This window comes from Borostomias antarcticus, assembly GCF_949987555.1.
Source record: "Borostomias antarcticus genome assembly, chromosome: 19".
NCBI classification, from domain to species: Eukaryota; Metazoa; Chordata; class Actinopteri; order Stomiiformes; family Stomiidae; genus Borostomias; species Borostomias antarcticus.
This window is the reverse complement of record NC_140252.1, coordinates 2,181,189-2,200,592: the sequence shown is the minus strand read 5'-3', so window position 1 is coordinate 2,200,592 and position 19,404 is coordinate 2,181,189. Positions and strand designations below refer to the sequence as shown.

Below are 19,404 nucleotides of genomic sequence, written 5' to 3'. Positions count from 1 at the left end.
GTCACCCAGAGAGGCCGTCCAATCAGCGCACGGCAGCGGACGTTATATAAATGGCACATTACCTTCTGTAAAACTACAAGACTCTTCTTCGAAAGTTATAACTTCTACTCGCGGAGAAGAAAGCTGAGATCATGGCCAGAACCAAGCAGACCGCCCGCAAATCCACCGGTGGCAAAGCCCCGAGGAAGCAGCTCGCCACCAAGGCGGCTCGTAAGAGCGCACCCGCCACCGGCGGTGTGAAGAAGCCTCATCGTTACAGGCCCGGCACAGTAGCCCTGAGAGAGATCCGTCGTTACCAGAAGTCTACCGAGCTGTTGATTCGTAAGTTGCCCTTCCAGCGCCTGGTGAGGGAAATCGCTCAAGACTTCAAGACCGACTTGCGCTTCCAGAGCTCTGCTGTGATGGCCCTGCAGGAGGCCAGCGAGGCATACCTGGTCGGCCTCTTCGAGGACACCAACCTGTGCGCCATTCACGCCAAGAGGGTGACCATCATGCCCAAGGACATCCAGTTGGCCCGCCGCATTCGCGGAGAAAGCGCCTAAATTGGTCTGAGTTGCTTTATCATTTCAACATCCCCCAAAGGCTCTTTTAAGAGCCACCTCATTATCTCTAATAATAAAGCCAATGTGTTCCTATTGTTACCTGCACAGTCTAGTGTGTCCTTATAGGAGTAGTTTAGACTGCTAGTTCTACTACACTGTCCATTCACCACCGTCATGACATCCACGTATACAATGCAATTATTTTTGTACATTGACTTTACGCCCAGCCATGCCTTTTAGCTTGTACCGCCTTTTTTGACACCCACGAAGAGAACTTGGAACGGAATGAAAGTCAGACTTTAGTCCCTTCCAGCATTTGATTACAGCCTCAGAGAGAGTATGAACATAGTTTCAAAATGGTTTATTCAAACACTAGTAACATGCTTTGTTTAGCGTATGAGGTGGTTTAAACAAGTGAATAGACGTTCAATCTATTTTAACGTGATGGGAAAACCACAGCAAAGTGAGATTAAGGTTGTTTTTTTGTCTTGTTTCTTTTTCCTCCTGCGTTGTGGTATGTTACAGGTGGACTATTTAAGTGTACCATACCTAAACAATACCACAAAGCGGGAAAAAAAGTCACAAACAAAAAAGCATTTTAGCTCCCTCTAGTGGCTATAGTTATAAATTACATTCTGCTACAGATATGGATTTCCATCAACTCTATATCTTTTGACTGGTGCCTGTCTTTACCTGTCTTTTGGCAACCCCTATGTCTTCTCCTCATTTGGATAGTTGAGAACAGATTGTAGCACAGCTAAGACAGACCTCCATCCTGTCAGTCACAGTGTGAGATAGTAATGTTCCCTCCACGGTTCCCTCAGGTCAAATGGGAGCTGAAGGAGGTGGATGTTGATGGTCCCCAGTCCCCAGCCCAGTAGGTTCAGCTGCAGCACCACAACACCAGTGGCACACACATTTTTAATCCATACATACAGTTCACCTGTGTATTTACATGGAACCCATATATTGTATTGCATATTATATCGACCTAAACCTATTTCATATTGCTTGAATGTGGCTGTTGTAACAGTGCAATTTCCCCTCTGGAATTAATGAAGTACCTGCCTGCCCTGAAAATGGACTACTGTTAAATCAGTTGTCTCTGCAGTACCCCTGTACAGGGGTCCGAGTCCTGCCCTCCTGTAACAGGAACTTACCAGCCCAGCGACTTCTCGTTCGTGTGGGTTTCTAATAGATAGTTTAGGCAGGTGAGAAGAAGATTTGTCTATAGCTTCTAACAGTCTTTCCCAGAGCCCACCCTGCCTACGCTCCAGCAGCACCCCCTATGACCTGAGAGGGGGGATGCAGCACAGGAGCCAAATCAGGTTCACCACTGCTCTTCTCTAAAGGAGATGTCTGTTGACGTGGTTGCTAGAATTAGGTTTTAGCAGCTAGTATACTTCAGCTACAAGGGTGTGTCGTTTACAAACCAGGGCAACCTATAAGAATAACAATGCATGCATCACCTAACATTTCACATCACATCACATAACATTTCACATCAATCAATCAATCAATCAATCAAAGCTTTACTTGTATAGCGCATTTCATACCCAGAGGCAACACAATGCGCTTTACAGAGAACAAGGGAGGTGGGCATACGACCCACTCTCTACATATTCCAGAGGGAAGCAAAAAAACAGTAATCACCCGGGGGCCAGATAAGTGAGCTGTAAAAATTCTTCCCTGACCCCTCTCAACAAGGCGATCGAGCAAGCTCCAGGAGTATGTTTGTCTACCGGCTAAGAACATTTATAAAGCAATACATTACATTAAATTACATTTCAGAGTAAGAGAGGCTAAAAAGCATCATAGGAGAGAGTACATTCTACGGACATGCTACGACATCCACAGCAGACACGGGGGTATCTATCGGACTCAGGGTGGTCTGCGGGTGACAGTGGGGCATCCACTGGACCTGGTTAGAAGATAGGAGGGAGAGAGAGAGGCACTGGGGAGAGGGAAGGCAGAACAGGGTTAGTAGCACATAGAGCCATACAGACCACACAGATATTGAAACAGGCAACCTGGGGCAAGCTCCTGGATTATATTTGTCTAATGGCTAAGAACATTTAAAGAACAATAAATTACATTAAATTACATTTTCAGAGCAAGAAAGGCTAAGAGCATCAGGTCCAGGCCTAAGCCGGTGTGTGTGTGTGTGTGTGTGTGTGTGTGTGTGTGTGTGTGTGTGTGTGTGTGTGTGTGTGTGTGTGTGTGTGTGTACTAAATACTACGACATCCACAGCTCCACAGCTGACACTGGACCTGGTTAGAGGATAGGAGGGAGAGAGAGAGGCGCTAGGGGAGGCAGAAAACGGTTAGTAGCACACTGAGCCATTGAGGCAACACAGCTGTCAGAACAGAACAAGCCTGTTTCAGGGTAACCAGCTTCTGTACACTACTTGATATACATACAGTGCATAGCAGGAGAAATACCAATGTATACAGAGGATTCACAGGTAGGTTTGAGGCTGCCTTTCTGTGTCTCAAGGTCCTAGCTAGTGATTGTAGGCTAGGTCAAAAAGGTACGTCTTGAGGTCTCGCTTGAAGACCTCCGTTGACATAAACAAAGTACCATAGATAATGATGAGATACTTTTACTTTTTATAATGCTCAATAAATGATTTATTTTGAATAGAAGCTCCATTTCTAGAGGCAGATTCATGCAATATGTAGGGTATTACCAAATTACATCAATCACAATCACACAACAAATGGCAACGTGGTTGGAGAGATTCTATAAAGATGGCCTATCATACCCTATATGGACAAAAGCTGTTATAGCTGCAAACGGGGGACCAACTCCTTATGAATGCCTATGAATTTAGAAAGGGATGTCATAAAAGCTCCTCTAAGTGTAATGTGTAGACATCCCAATACTTTTGTCCATATAGTGTATATAAAAAAAAACTAACAGTGCTTCTTACCTACAGGACCAAACACCTCATGTGAGAGATATTGTGGCGACATGATCAATCAAGCAATCAATCAATCAATCAATCAAAGCTTTATTTGTATAGCGTATTTCATACACAGAGGCAACACAATGCGCTTTACAGAGAACAAGGGAGGTGGGCATAGGCCCCACCACTACATATTCCAGAGGGAAGAAAAAAAAAAAACAGTATCACCTAGGGAGAGAAAAATGAGCTGTAAAAATGATTCCCTGACCCCTCTCAACAAGATGATCAAGCAAGCTCGTGGAGTATGTTTGTCCAACTGTTAAGAACATTTATAGAGCAATAAATTACATTAAATTACATTTTCAGAGCAAAAGGGGTTAAAAAGAGCATAGGAGAGACATGGTAAACACTGGTGTATGTCTGTGTGAGCGTGAGTGTGCCTGGGTCCAGGTAGAGGCAGGGGTCGGGGGTAGGGTGGGGGTGGGAAAAGGATACGGACCCGGGTTAGGGTGAGGGGAAGGGGGACTGGGCCCCAAGTCCAGGCCTAAAGCCGTAAGTGGACTGGTGTATGTCTGTGTGTACGTGTGTGTGTGTGTGTGTGTGTGTGTGGTACCTAAATGCTACTCAAGTAACTAAAGTGCTAGTTTTGTCAATGTTTTGATCTGAACCATTGTATATGATCATAAGTAACCTTAAAACAGGGCTAAACATGCATTTTCCCTTTACTACTCCTTTAAAAAAAATAATCCGGCTCAAAGTGGGCTAAGCTAAACCGGCTATATCTGGTATATGTTTAGCCTAGACTTCTATTACACGTATTTTGCTTGCTGGGCAGCGTGAGTCACATCTGCTTCAGCAGGAAAAGACTGCGGCTCGAGCCGGTCTTTCAGCTGCAGCAAGACCTGCCGTGGTCAATTCTGACTCTTTCACAGAAGACCCAGCGGCTCTAGCCGAGAACATTACAGTAGCTGAAACAGGAGGAGATGCGGACTGTACATGACAACCAGGATAACGTTGCATTGTGTTTGCTTTATGGGCAGTGGGTGATGTGCCTACACCCCCCCCCCCCGGGGCGGCTGTAGCTCAGGAGGTAGAGCGGGTCGTACAATGATCATCGGACATGTCGAAGTGTCCTTGGGCAAAGTGAACACTGAACAGCAAATTGCTCCCAATGAGCAGGCTAGCACCTTGCATAGCAGCTGCCGCCATTGGTGTGTGAATGTGTGTGTGAGTGGGTGAATGAGAGGCCATTGTAAAGCGCTTTGGATATAAGTGCAGTCCATTTACCATTTACCATTACCATTTACTTCATTCCTCAACAGGGAAACTTGCTCACCACCGCTCTTAACACTGCGTGGTGTGGGCACACCACCACCATCAATAGGTGCGTCTCTTCTTAACCCAAGCCGGAAGCGGAGCGGTGGGCGCGCTTGAAGACGCCGGTCTGGTCCCGGCACCCTGGGCGGGGTAGGCAGGGGGAGGTCGCGAGGGAGGAGCCGCGCGCGCAGTCCAGGAGCCCGGGCGAGCCGGTCCATGGGCCGTAGCGGGGCGGGACCCCGTGGCAGGTTGTTTAACCTTGACGTGCCGGCACACTGCGCTCCCCCGGAGCAGCGAGGTGGCGAGCGAGGAGGAGCCGGTCCTGCTCCTGGCTGCGACACTGCTCCAGGATGTTAGACATAGCCGCCCCAAACAACCCCTCCCTACTGACCGGTGAGTTGAGGAGGATACCTTTTTTTTCCTCGCGCAGACGAGTCAGGGAGAGCCATAGGTGGCGCTGCTGCACCACCGACATGGCCATCACTCCACCCAGACAGGAGGCAGAGACTCTCACAAGCTGAGCAACGGCTCCGGCGGCTTCGGCCATCTCCGCTCTCCTGTCTTCATCCATAGAGGGGGGGGTTTGCTCCATAGCCAGCTGGCCGATGTAAATGGCCAGCATAGCAATAGAGGAGGAGGCAGCCACGGCCTGCGCGGCCAGCGAAAAACGCAGGGTTGTCTTGTCCTTGACGTCCAGTATGCTTCCTGGCCGAGCCCCAGGCGGAGGAACCAGGCACCAGGACCACTGCGATGTCGGGTTCCAGGGGAGGAGAGATGATAGCTGCTACAGCAGTCCAGCCGGTTACCCTCGTTAGCTCTGCTGAACTGGTGAAGCGGACATCTGATCGCCAACGGCCGCTCCCATTCAGCCTCGACGAACGCCTCCAGGTTGGGCATAGCCGGCAGGAGACGAGAAGCAGGCTGGGAGGGACGCCCGTAGCAGACGGAGCTCCACAGGGGGAGCCCCGTAGTCGCAGCAGCCTCCAGTACGGGGATGCCAAGGTGATGCGTGGCTCTACCCAGCAACCAGGGCAGGTCGCGGTCGAAGGAACCCTGCCCCGGGAAGGAGGAGCCACTAGCCATAGTGGCTTCTGAGGCAGAGAGACCCTTGTCTGCCTCGGAGAGCTCTTCCTCATCATCAGGCGGGAGGGAGAGCATCGGGGTTGTCGGTTGTTGCGGGGGCACGCCGATGTCCTCGCCGTCGACCGCGCCGACCAGCTGGGCCAAAACTTCAGTCTCCAGCGTCGGCGGAGCGAAGAAATGTGACGAAAAGGAAGCAGACAAATTAATGCTATCCTAAACGAGAATGGGGAAGTAATCACAGATGAATCTAAGATGAGACAGACCGTCAAATAAATCTTTGATTAGATGTATGACGAACTCCCCTTCGAGGAATCGGCTACAAAAGACTTCTTGACATCTGCGGATTTATGTAAATGTGAAGATCCCACCTCACTCACTGATGAAATAAAAGCAGATGAAATTCAACAGGTACTTAAACAACTGAATAAGCAACGTGCGCCTGGAAAAGATGGCCTGCCGGCAGACCTATATCAGGAAATTAGTTCCGAGGTCTCCCCACTGCTGGTCCGGGCCTTCAACGAAGGAATCAAACAGGGCCTCCTTTATGAGTCCTTCTATAAAGGAGTAATTACTCTATTATATAAAAAAGGAGACGAAAGAAATATCAACAACTGGAGGCACTTAACTTTAACTAACACTGATTACAAGATCTATGCAAAGCTTTACCTAGGTGATGATGAACCGGCTTCAAAGCTGCCTGGACGCATTAATAGAAAAAGAACAAACCTGTGCAGTTAAAGGCAGATTAATGTGGGAAGAACTTGGCCCCCCTCAGTGCATCAAAACTTTCATCTATCCGAGGTAACGGAAATGCATCACGTTTGGTCTTAGAGTTCAGTCTCCTGTAGTCGACACACAACCGTAGACTACCATCAGCCTTGCGCACAAGTACTACAGGGGATGCGTAGGCGCTTGCACTCTCTTGAATGACACCCTTTCTTAAAAGCTCGGCGATGTGCTCCTTTACCTCACTATACTGTGTAGGTGGAATTCGCCTGTAAGGTTGGGTCACTGGTTTGTCATCACTAGGATGTATTTCATGCTGTACGTTGTCCGCGTAACCTAAATCCTCATCCTCTGACGCAAAGACGGTAGAGTATTTCTCCAGCATCACTCTTAGCTTGGCCTGCTGTTCAGGGCTCCCTCCTATCTTGACATTCTCAAACATGGACGGTGTGTTCAATGGCTGGCCTGTGTGGGTATCGACTGTGACCTCCTCAGTGTCTGCTGAGATTCTCTGAAACTTGACCTCACAGCGCCCATCGTTTTCCATGCTCTTTACGCTGGACAGCACTCCCAGTCTAGTCCTAGGCTGTAACCACACATCTTCCTGAGAGAGATTCATAACTTGAACTGGAAAGACCTGACTGTCAGTGAACACTAGCATAGGCACAACTACTAGGCCACCCGGCAACGGTATGTTCACTGGCTCTAGCAGTAGCGCAGGTCCCCCATATTTTTCAGTCCTACTCCCCCTGGCCATTACTGTTGCGATAGATGAGGCTGGTATATGGACAATATCCTTCCCTGAGACTCTGGCAAAAGTTGCCCGCTCAGTCATACTGGCTGTCTGCAACTGTTGGAAAGCCTCTCTCCATCCTGAATCAAGCTGTCCACCTAAGGTGGTGTCAAACTCTGTCTGTGCTAACTGTCTGCACCTCTTGACAATGTTCATGCCCACCAGCCCAGGGAAAGGGGAGGAGTTCAGTTCATCCTTAACGATCAAGAACCCACACTCTGGTATGGTCATCTCCATGGTCTCTACATCCAGTTCTACATAGCCTAGGTAAGGGATGTCTAATTTGTTGGCTGCCTTTATCTTTAACCACTCAGATGTAGGTTCGATGTCCTCATCTTTTCCATACAAATGATGCCTAAAGAAGCTCTCTGTGATCGTACTTACATTACTGCCTGTGTCTAGTATGCATGATGCTGGTACACCTTCAATCCTTAAGTCTACTACAGGGCACTTTCCAACTGCATGTTCAAGTATCCTACTTCTGTAAGGGATGTCTCTATATGAGCCAGTAAGTTTCTCTCGAACGGCTTGGCTCTTAGCATCCGAGGGCATCAGTTTTCCTGGACCGCAGATGACGGGACGGTCACACTGTCTCGACCCCGAGTTTGAGTACACTTCCTGGCTATGTGTCCCACCCCATTGCACCTTAGACATATGGGCTGCCCATCCTCAGTGTACCTTGGCTGCCTTCTAGGCCTGTTAGTTGCTGCTGTCAGTTCTCTAATTGCTTTAGTTAGCTCTGAAATGGTTTGGTCTTGTTCAGCCAACCGTTTGTCTTGCTGTGCAACCACCTTTAGGACATGGTCTAAAGTAGCTGGCTGATCACTGGCAGAGATGGCTGCACACTGTGGCTCACAGGTTACTTCTGACTGAACTTGTCGGCTTTTTACCACTCTAGGGCCGTGGGACCTATCGTCCTCCACCGACCACATGTTTGCCTCCTTACGAACATCAAGGAGGTTTGACTCAGGTTTGTCTCTGATAAACTTGAAGAGCTCCCGCTTAAGGTTTGCATCCCTCAAACCCTCAACAAACTGATCTCTGAGGACTACTTTATCATTGGATACAGCATCCTGTGACTGCTGGGTTACAGAGGTTAGGATCTGGGAAAGCGCATGGGAGTAATCCCGGAGATTCTCACCTTCTAGCTGCCTACGTTGGTAAAAGGTCTACAGGAGTTGTGTAGCGCTGCGTTTCTCCCCAAATGCCTCACGCAAGAAAGTGAAAAGATCACTAGGTGGCCTAGGCCTAGACCCATCTCCCATACACAGTCGGACCTCTTCTAGAGCAGGACCTCTTAGGAGGGAGAGGAGGAAGTCAGACTTCTCTTCGCTAGACTGTTCTCTGGTCCTGAGGACCCTTTCCACTTCCTCAATGAATTCCCCCACTGACCTCCCATCCTTACTGATATCCCCAGTAACAATTTGGATTTGCCTTTCTCTTGGTACACAGATGTATTGTTGGGAACTATTTCCCCTGTTGGCACTACTTGCCCTCGTTTCATCTCTCCATCTGTTAAGCTCCCTGATCTGGTGCCGCAGCTCCTCCATTGTGTCCCCATCACCACCTGCGGCGGCCCCATTATTTTCACCATTATCATTTTCTACCACTGACATTGTTACAGTTATAGGTGATAACTACTATGATACTCAGTCCCATACACCACACCAGTCTCAAGGATATAAAACAGTCTCTTGATGATGTAAGCTCTGCTGGGACTTGCTTGGAGATATAGATGACACAGTCTCTTGATGACTTTGTAACAGGAACCACCAAGGCAGGAACGATGATCTTCCTCACAGGTACAGCTGTCGTCACTGGCTCCCTCTGGAACACCACCAGTCGTCACTCCCAACAGCTACTCCTCCACCAAGCTGGCCACTGGTGACACCGTTCACCGCCTGCCAATCTTCACCACTGCCGTATTGCCGTAGATTTATCTTTGCCAATTTGTCTTCGACCCCACTCCTGGTACCAATATTGTAGCCCGTGGATTTTAGGGACACACCGGGCACAACTGCTTCTGGGGGAGTTCTTTATTTTGTTAGTGATGTCACTCATAGAAAAATAAAGAGTGACAACAAGTTCCTAAAATTGGCAGGAAGTTTCAATTTAGTTTTCCCAAAACAATACGGCAGTGGACAGATGTACATTGTTTTAATATTATTTACCACAGATAATACTGGATTCCGAAGATGCGCTTTCTTACACAGCGATGCTTACACAGAAGTGCTTCTCACCAAAAGACTCTCTTACTGCGCAGGAAACTATCTCACTGCACATGATACTAGAACATGCGACATCGCCCTCTAGTGGTGGCGGCCCAAATACCCACGCAATTACACGTTAACTTAAAACTAAAAGAAAACACATTCGCTACACAGCGCAACACCTGGGGAACACATAATTATTATTTACCACCCGGTTACATTTGATTGAGTGCACCAGTCAATTTATAGATGTTCATATTTTTTTACAAAGTCACTATATATGAGCTTGTAGTATGGGATGTCTTTTCTACCTCTTCCTATTTTGTGCCTCCATTTTGTGACATCACCAATCCAATTCACATTTCGGCTCATGCCTTTTGCAACTGTTTTACACAGGCTTATCATCAATTTAATACCAAAATCAATGGAGCCTAAACCTCCGCAGACTCTTGGCTTGAAGAGGAGTTCTCGTTTTGTCACTTCTCTGGTAGTGCCCCATACCAAACGGAAACCTTCTTTGTTTATTTTCTTAACAGTTTTGTCAGTCGGCGGAAACACTCTACTCAAAAGCAGGTCTCGCTGCAGCTAAAAGACCGGCTCGAGCCGCAGTCTTTTCCTGCTAAAGCAGATGTGACTCACGCTGCCCAGCAAGCAAAATACGTCTAATAGAAGTCTAGGCTAAACATATACCAGATATAGCCGGTTTAGCATAGCCCACTTTTAGCCGGATTATTTTTTTTAAAGGGGTAGTAAAGGGAAAATGCATGTTTAGCCCTGTTTTAAGGTTACTTATGATCATATACAATGGTTCAGATCAAAACATTGACAAAACTAGCCCTTTTGAGAAAGTCTGATATTGCTCTACCACCGTTTAGGTCATACAATGGATGTGGGTGGGCACCTTGAAAAATCATTCAAAAACATGTTAAACTCATAGGGGCGAATTCACTAAAGGATTGCGCAGCTTTTCCTGATGCAAAGCCTGTGCAAATAAGTCAGAAATTATGTTTGCTATTCACAAAGCCCTCGCAAAGGGTGAAATACGGTGTTAACTGCGTTGCGTTCGTCATTGCGTTTCTCTGCGCCGGTGTTATTAGCTCATATTTAAATTAGGTAATATGGGCGGAGAATGTTCCCCTCTCTATGCAAATGAACATTATTGCAAAACCCGCCCAATTCACAAAGATCGGCGCAAATTGCCTCACGCAGTTAAAGTGAAATTAATTCCGTTTTCAGAGACGTGGTGGTATTCAAGCGCAAGGGGTGTCATGGCCAGCCTTTCCGCTGATCATGGCAGCAGTGATTGTTGCGAGGCGAATTCGGCATCGCAATGCCAGGCATGTTGTTCGTGAGAGAATATTAAGAAGAAGGTCACTTTTTGATTTAACACTAGAACCACCGCGGTAGCTGTTTGGACACCAGAGCGCGCAGCTCTTCAGCCAACTGGAGGATGAAGTCGCGTCTGGGGAGGCTCAGTTGACTATGCGTCTCTCCACCCGTCCCCAGCGAGTCCAAGCTCCCCCAATGAATAATACTTATTTATAATAGCCTACATAGCACGAAACTGTGCGTATAATAGTCTATACGCGAAACTGCGCATTCCCTATAGCTGTTCATTGAACGGCTGGGGGCCGATATAGGTATAAATAAATAAAAAACATAGCCTACACAATATTTTTTTTTTTTGAATGGTCTTGAAAATATTTTGCTTTTATATCATAGGTGACGGCAGGTATCATCTTCAGCCATGGATGATGACTCCCGTGCCTAATCCTTCCAACGTTGGAGAGGCGGCGTACAACCGGCCTCACATCAGGACGCGCGGTGTGATTGAGTGCACATTTGGAATCCTGAAAAGCCGTTTAGATGCCTAGATCGTACCGGTGGGGCAATGTTATACACTCCCCCAAAAGTATGCCAGATCATCGTACTGCAACTTGCATGACATAAAATGACAATTTTTCCTTTGTTCGTCTTTTTAAATCATTCCACCTCCGTTTGCAGTCTTCCGCGTTTACACACACAAATGGCACTGACTGATTGGGAAATTAAACCCCAAATATGATTTTTTGCTGCAGTCGTGATATTTTTTGGTGGAAAGCTGTGAGACATGTTTTTGAACCTCGTCCGTGAGGCCTTCAAGTTCGCTGTCTGAAAATCGTATCTTTCTTTTTCTGTCTGCCATCGTCCAATGATATGCATACGAGTTGTATGCGCTGTATGCGCAGTATTTATAGTCATTTCCTATATCAGCAGCAAATTGCACTCAGCCGCAAACACCGAATGGGCGTGTTTGCGCTGGGATATTATTAGCGCAATGTCTTTAGTGAATAGGTTTTTAAAACGGAGCACATAGCTGGAGCAACTGACGCGCAATGTAATGGTGCAATTAGCAGGCGCAATTTGCTTTAGTGAATTCGCCCCATTGTGTCGCCATGGCCCCAGGTAGCTGCGCTGACCTGCTGGACGCCCATGAGACCGCCCCCGGGACCAGGTGGGATGCCAGCGAGAGCTCGAAGGGCGGGGTTCCCTGAGAAATATCCCTCTCCAGCCCGACCATTTGGCTGTCTTTGAAATTGAGAGTTTAACATGTTTTTTGAATGATTTTTCAAGGTGCCCACCCACATCCATTGTCTGACCAAAACGGTGGTAGAGCAATCATCACTTTCTCAAACGTGCTAGTTTTGTCAACTTTTTGATCTGAACCATTGTATATGATGATAAGTAACCTTAAAACAGGGCTAAACATGATTTTTCCCTTTACTACTCCTTTAATGCTAAGGGTAATGAGGGATGAGGTGCAGGTGATACAGGATACGGGAAGGTGAGTAGGCAACAACCAAGCAGGAACTGGAACCGGACCACTGGCTCCTCCTTCCCACACTGTGTCGTCAGCTGTCCCTACCCACCCAACCCTACCCATGTTTTACCCTTGGCTCTCCGCTTTCCCCACCTCTGCCTTGCGGCATTCTCTATGAGCCTGTTATGCTAAGTGTGTATTGTGCTTTGTTATAAGATTCACTCAAATATCATATTATAGACTACAGTGATAGCTAACACATAATGGCCTACCATGTAGGCAACTTCTCTGTAACTATTTGTGCACTCTCCTGTTAGTCATGTCTCTCTTATGAAGTATCTAGCCCATGTTTACTGCTCTGTATAAGTTTAATAGACAAACATTTTCCAGGAGTTTGCTCGATCGTCTCGTTGAGAGAGGTCAGGGAATAATTGTTACGGCTCACTTTTCTGGCCCCCGGGTGAAACTCTTTTTTTTGTTTTGTTGCTTCCCTCTGGAATATGTAGGGGTGGGAACTATGCCCACCCTCCCATTGGTCTCGGTAAAGTGAGTAGCATTTAGGTAACACACACACACACACACGTACACACACACACGTACACACAGACATACACCAGTCCACTTACGGCTTTTGGCCTGGACTTGGGCCCAGTCCCCCTTCCCCTCACCCTAACCCGGGTCCGTATCCTTTTCCCACCCCCACCCTACCCCCGACCCCTGCCTCTACCTGGACCCAGGCACACTCACGCTCACACAGACATACACCAGTGTTTACCATGTCTCTCCTATGATATTTTTAGCCCCTTTTGCTCTGAAAATGTAATTTAATGTAATTTATTGCTCTATAAATGTTCTTAACAGTTGGACAAACATACTCCAGGAGCTTGCTTGATCATCTTGTTGAGAGGGGTCAGGGAATAATTTTTACAGCTCACTTTTCTCTCCCTGGGTGATACTGTTTTTTTTTCCCTCCCTCTGGAATATGTAGGGGTGGGGCCTATGCCCACCTCCCTTGTTCTCTGTAAAGCGCATTGTGTTGCCACAGTGTATGAAATACGCTATACAAATAAAGCTTTGATTGATTGATTGATTGATTGATTGATTGATTGATTGATTGATTGATTGATTGATTGATTGATTGATTGATTGATTGATTGATTGATTGATCATGTCGCCACAATATCTCTCACATGAGGTGTGTTTGGTCCTGTAGGTAAGAAGCACCGATAGTTTTTTTTTTATGTACACTATATGGACAAAAGTATTAGGATGTCTACACATTACACTTAGAGGAGCTTTTATGACATCCCTTTCTAAATTCATAGGCATTCATAAGGAGTTGGTCCGCCGTTTGCAGCTATAACAGCTTTTGTCCATATAGGGTATGATAGGCCATCTTTATAGAATCTCTCCAACCATGTTGCCATTTGTTGTGTGATTGTGATTGATGTAATTTGGTAATACCCTACATATTGCATGAATCTGCGTCTAGAAATGGAGCTTCTATTCAAAATAAATCATTTATTGAGCATTATAAAAAGTAAAAGTATCTCATCATTATCTATGGTACTTTGTTTATGTCAACGGAGGTCTTCAAGCGAGACCTCAAGACGTACCTTTTCGACCTAGCCTACAATCACTAGCTAGGACCTTGAGACACAGAAAGGCAGCCTCAAACCTACCTGTGAATCCTCTGTATACATTGGTATTTATCCTGCTATGCACTGTATGTATATCAAGTAGTGTACAGAAGCTGGTTACCCTGAAACAGGCTTGTTCTGTTCTGACAGCTGTGTTGCTTCAATTGCTCAGTGTGCTACTAACCGTTTTCTGCCTCCCCTAGCACCTCTCTCTCTCCCTCCTATCCTCTAACCAGGTCCAGGTCAGCTGTGGAGCTGTGGATGTCGTAGTATTTAGTACACACACACACACACACACACAGACACACATCAGTCCACATCCGGCTTAGGCCTGGACCTGATGCTCTTAGCCTTTCTTGCTCTGAAAATGTAATTTAATGTAATTTATTGTTCTTTAAATGTTCTTAGCCATTAGACAAATATAATCCAGGAGCTAGCCCCAGGTTGCCTGTTTCAATATCTGTGTGGTCTGTATGGCTCTATGTGCTACTAACCCTGTTCTGCCTTCCCTCTCCCTAGTGCCTCTCTCTCTCCCTCCTATCTTCTAACCAGGTCCAGTGGATGTCCCACTGTCACCAGCAGACCTCCCGGAGTCCGATAGATACCCCCGTGTCTGCTGTGGATGTCGTAGCATGTCCGTAGAATGTAATCTCTCCTATGATGCTTTTTAGCCTCTCTTACTCTGAAATGTAATTTAATGTAATGTATTGCTTTATAAATGTTCTTAGCCGGTAGACAAACATACTCCTGGAGCTTGCTCGATCGCCTTGTTGAGAGGGGTCAGGGAAGAATTTTTACAGCTCACTTATCTGGCCCCCGGGTGATTACTGTTTTTTTGCTTCCCTCTGGGATATGTAGAGAGTGGGTCGTATGCCTACCTCCCTTGTTCTCTGTAAAGCGCATTGTGTTGCCTCTGGGTATGAAATGCGCTATACAAGTAAAGCTTTGATTGATTGATTGATTGATTGATTGATTGATTGATTGATTCGTTGTTGTGAAATGTTAGGTGATGTGAAATTTTAGGTGATGCACACATTGTTATTCTTATAGGTTGCCCTGGTTTGTAAACGACACACCCTTGTAGCTGAAGTATACTAGCTGCTAAAACCTAATTCTAGCAACCACGTCAACAGACATCTCCTTTAGAGAAGAGCAGTGGTGAACCTGATTTGGCTCCTGTGCTGTATCCCCCCTCTCAGGTCATAGGGGGTGCTGCTGGAGCGTAGGCAGGGTGGGCTCTGGGAAAGACTGTTAGAAGCTATAGACAAATCTCACCTGCCTAAACTATCTATTAGAAACCCACACGAACGAGAAGTCGCTGGGCTGGTAAGTTCCTGTTACAGGAGGGCAGGACTCGGACCCCTGTACAGGGGTACTGCAGAGACAACTGATTTAACAGTAGTCCATTTTCAGGGCAGGCAGGTACTTCATTAATTCCAGAGGGGAAATTGCACTGTTACAACAGCCACATTCAAGCGATATGAAATAGGTTTAGGTCGATATAATATGCAATACAATATATGGGTTCCATGTAAATACACAGGTGAACTGTATGTATGGATTAAAAATGTTTGTGCCACTGGTGTTGTGGTGCTGCAGCTGAACCTACTGGGCTGGGGACTGGGGACCATCAACATCCACCTCCTTCAGCTCCCATTTGACCTGAGGGAACCGTGGAGGGAACAGTACTATTTCACACTGTGACTGACAGGATGGAGGTCCGTCTTAGCTGTGCTACAATCTGTTCTCAACTATCCAAATGAGGAGAAGACATAGGGGTTGCCAACCGACAGGTAAAGACAGGCACCACAGTCAAAAGATATAGAGTTGATCAAAATCCATATCTGTACCAGAATGGAATTTATAACTATAGCCACTAGAGGGAGCTAAAGGGCTTTTTTGTTGCTTGTTGTGACTTTGTTTTTCCCGTTTTGTGGTATTGTTTAGGTATGGTACACTTTAGTCCACCTGTAACATACCACAACGCAGGAGGAAAAAGAAACAAGACAAAAAAACCACCTTAATCTCACTTTGCTGTGGTTTTCCCATCACGTTAAAATAGATTGAACGGCTATTCACTTGTTTAAACCACCTCATACGCTAAACAAAGCACGTTACTAGTGTTTGAATAAAACATTTTGAAACTAAGTTCATACTCTCTCTGAGGCTGTAATCAAATGCTGGAAGGGACTTAAGTCTTGACTTATTCCGTTCCAAGTTCTCTTCTTGGGTGTCAAAAAAGGCGGTACAATCTGAAATCCATGGCTGGGCGTAAGGTCAATGTACAAAAATACTTGCATTGTATACGTGGATGTCAAGACGGTGGTGAATGGACAGTGTAGTAGAACTAGCAGTCCAACCTACTCCTATTAGGACACACTAGACTGTGCAGGTAACAATAGGAACACATTGGCTTTATCATTAGAGATAATGATGTGGCTCTTAAAAGAGCCTTTGGTGGATGTTGAAATGATAAAACAACTCAGACCATTTTAGGCGCGTTCTCCGCGAATGCGGCGGGCCAACTGGATGTCCTTGGGCATGATGGTCACCCTCTTGGCGTGAATGGCGCACAGGTTGGTGTCCTCGAAGAGGCCGACCAGGTACGCCTCGCTGGCCTCCTGCAGGGCCATCACAGCAGAGCTCTGGAAGCGCAAGTCGGTCTTGAAGTCTTGAGCGATTTCCCTCACCAGGCGCTGGAAGGGCAACTTACGAATCAACAGCTCGGTTGACTTCTGGTAACGACGGATCTCTCTCAGGGCTACTGTGCCCGGCCTGTAACGATGGGGCTTCTTCACACCGCCGGTGGCGGGTGCGCTCTTACGAGCCGCCTTGGTGGCGAGCTGCTTCCTCGGGGCTTTGCCACCGGTGGATTTGCGGGCGGTCTGCTTGGTTCTGGCCATGATCTCAGCTTCCTTTTCCGAGAGTCGAAGGTAAAGCTTTCAAGAGGGTAATGTGCCTTTTTTATAACGCCCGCTGCCGTGCGCTGATTGGACAGCCTCTCTGGGCGACTTCATTGGCTGGCTATCGCCTCCTTCTCCCCATTGGCTATTAACACGGAGACTGGGATTGGATAAAGCGACAAAAGCAAAAGGGCGCCACTTTACAGAAGGTATAAAAATCCGACCGCCGTTGAGTCACATTACTGAGTTTTTAAAATACTTCTTTATTGAAAATGAGCGGAAGGGGGAAAACAGGAGGCAAAGCCAGGGCCAAGGCCAAGACCCGATCATCTCGCGCCGGTCTCCAGTTCCCGGTGGGTCGTGTTCACAGACTTCTCCGTAAAGGCAACTATGCCCAGCGTGTGGGAGCCGGTGCACCGGTCTACCTGGCCGCTGTGCTCGAGTACCTGACTGCTGAAATCCTGGAGTTGGCCGGCAACGCTGCCCGCGACAACAAGAAGACTCGTATCATCCCCCGTCACCTCCAGCTGGCTGTCCGCAACGACGAGGAGCTCAACAAACTTCTCGGAGGCGTGACGATCGCCCAGGGCGGCGTGCTGCCCAACATCCAGGCAGTGCTTCTCCCCAAGAAGACCGAGAAGGCTGTCAAAGCCAAGTGAAGTCGCCACTGACGTGAATTCTCCCAATAATCCCAAAGGCTCTTTTAAGAGCCACCCACTTCAATCCTTAAAAGCGCAAAGTGTATTTCCATTGTCCTCTGGAATGCGTTTCCATCATCCTCGTGTTCTCTGTTACTTGAGACTACGTGGGCCACCTCCCGAGTTGAGGCACATTCGCCCACATGAGACTCCTGCAAGTAGGAGTCTCGCTTGAAATCGAGCTAATTCAGTCTGATTTGAAGTTGTTGCAGACATGTGTTTGGGTTGTCAGTTAAAGTTATTCCACGGACGTTGCCGGCTGCAGGTTTTACAGCATGTTATACCGTTATTGGGCATAGTTGTATTTCTCTTGGTTATTTTAATTTAAAACGTGTTTAATTGAAACGCTTCGTGTTGCCTGTGGATGAAGTGTGCTGCATGAATGACCTAGTTTGTCCTCCCTAATAATTAGACGTCCCTTTATAAATGGCTTGATCTCCTCGTAGACTTATACAATAATGGACAGAAAAGAGCAACAGGGCTACTATTAACTACTCCCTCCTTTCCCTGGTTTCATGCACACCATCAAACTACAATGATTCTGTTTGACCTGTAAAGACCAACAAATAAGACAATTTCGTACCTACCGCTGTGCCACTTAACCCCAACTCAAAACATTGTACGTCGCTTTAGACTTGGAGAGAATGCATGCATGTCTATGGGCGTTTCTCAAAATACCGTTTTACTAATTATTTTAATTTGTAATTGCAATAATGTATAACCCAACAAAGTACGTATCACGTTGGAGCGAGTCGGGACGGAATTTGGCCACAATGCAAAGGGTCACAGCATGGCGGCGATCAGCTTCTTCGCCTTGGCAGCCTTGGGCTTGGCAGCTTTGGGCTTGACGGCCTTGGGCTTGACGGCCTTCTTGGGGCTCTTGGCTGGGGCTTTTTTGGGTGTCGCGGGCTTCTTGGCCTTTTTGGGGCTCTTTGCCACCTTCTTAGCTGCGGGCTTCTTGGCTTTCTTGGGAGATTTCTTTGCAGCTGCAGGCTTCTTAGCCACGACCTTTTGGGGCTTCTTGGCTGCAGCGGGCTTCTTGGCGGCTACCTTCTTGACCTTCGGGGCGGCGGGCTTCTTAGCTGGCTTCTTTACCTTCGCCTCGGCTGCTTTGTTGATCTTGAAAGAACCGGAGGCGCCAGTTCCTTTGGTCTGTACCAAAGTGCCCTTGGTGACGAGGCTCTTGACGGCGATCTTGACGCGTGAGTTGTTCTTCTCCACGTCGTAGCCGCCGGCAGCCAGTGCCTTCTTGACCGCTGCCAGGGAGACACCGCTCCTCTCCTTGGAGGCGGAAACAGCCGTGACGATCAGCTCGGCGACGCTGGGTCCCACTTTCTTGGGCTTGGCTGCTGCCTTCTTCTTGGGTGCCTTGGCCGGAGCGGCGGCTGCGGGAGCTGGGGCGACTTCTGCCATGTCTATCTTGAGTTTGCTCTGCGGTATCACACACGTACTGTATGTCGGTCCTGCTGACTGTGAGTCCTCGACGCTGCGAGGGGTTGGCCTTAAACGCGCCATGAGAACCGTGTGGACTCAGCTCCACCACCGAGGAGCTCTCGGTTACCAAAATCATGTTCCTCTTGTGTTTTCTCCTGGTGTATAAAGGGCTAAAAATCAAAGTTGGAGTGGAGCACAAGTCCGAAAGCGAATGTGACAGCGAGCAGCCTATTTGTCGTTCGAAATAAAGTGGTTTGGGAGGCGGCGGCCTCGTCTGTTTATTCGCGACCGGGTAAAAACACCGCCGTTCATCTCTCGGATAGAGCCGTGCGCACTAGGTTTCCAGTGG

The 19,404-nt window shown here is 47.4% G+C and overlaps 5 protein-coding genes across 5 annotated transcripts in view; 2 read left to right on the top strand and 3 right to left on the bottom strand.

Moving 5' to 3' along the window:
• Window positions 1-19,404, bottom strand: part of LOC311321655 (histone H1-like) — a gene marked incomplete at both ends in the record, with an annotated part of 105,883 nt that overhangs the window by 19,979 nt on the left and 66,500 nt on the right. The gene's annotated exons all lie outside the window — the stretch shown is intronic.
• On the top strand, window positions 132-542 carry LOC311321676 (histone H3.2-like; the record flags this gene model as incomplete). Its single annotated transcript, XM_084453681.1, has 1 exon — window positions 132-542. One exon carries the CDS (start codon window positions 132-134, stop codon window positions 540-542), a length of 411 nt encoding a protein of 136 aa, XP_084309807.1.
• Window positions 16,513-16,923, bottom strand: LOC311321666 (histone H3.2; the record flags this gene model as incomplete). Its single annotated transcript, XM_084453671.1, has 1 exon — window positions 16,513-16,923. The coding sequence occupies one exon, from the start codon at window positions 16,921-16,923 to the stop codon at window positions 16,513-16,515; it is 411 nt and encodes a 136-aa protein (XP_084309797.1).
• Window positions 17,196-17,582, top strand: LOC311321690 (histone H2A-like; the record flags this gene model as incomplete). Its single annotated transcript, XM_084453695.1, has 1 exon — window positions 17,196-17,582. The coding sequence occupies one exon, from the start codon at window positions 17,196-17,198 to the stop codon at window positions 17,580-17,582; it is 387 nt and encodes a 128-aa protein (XP_084309821.1).
• LOC311321523 (histone H1-like) lies at window positions 18,405-19,034 on the bottom strand (the record flags this gene model as incomplete). The annotated part of the gene is made up of 1 exon (XM_084453519.1): window positions 18,405-19,034. The coding sequence occupies one exon, from the start codon at window positions 19,032-19,034 to the stop codon at window positions 18,405-18,407; it is 630 nt and encodes a 209-aa protein (XP_084309645.1).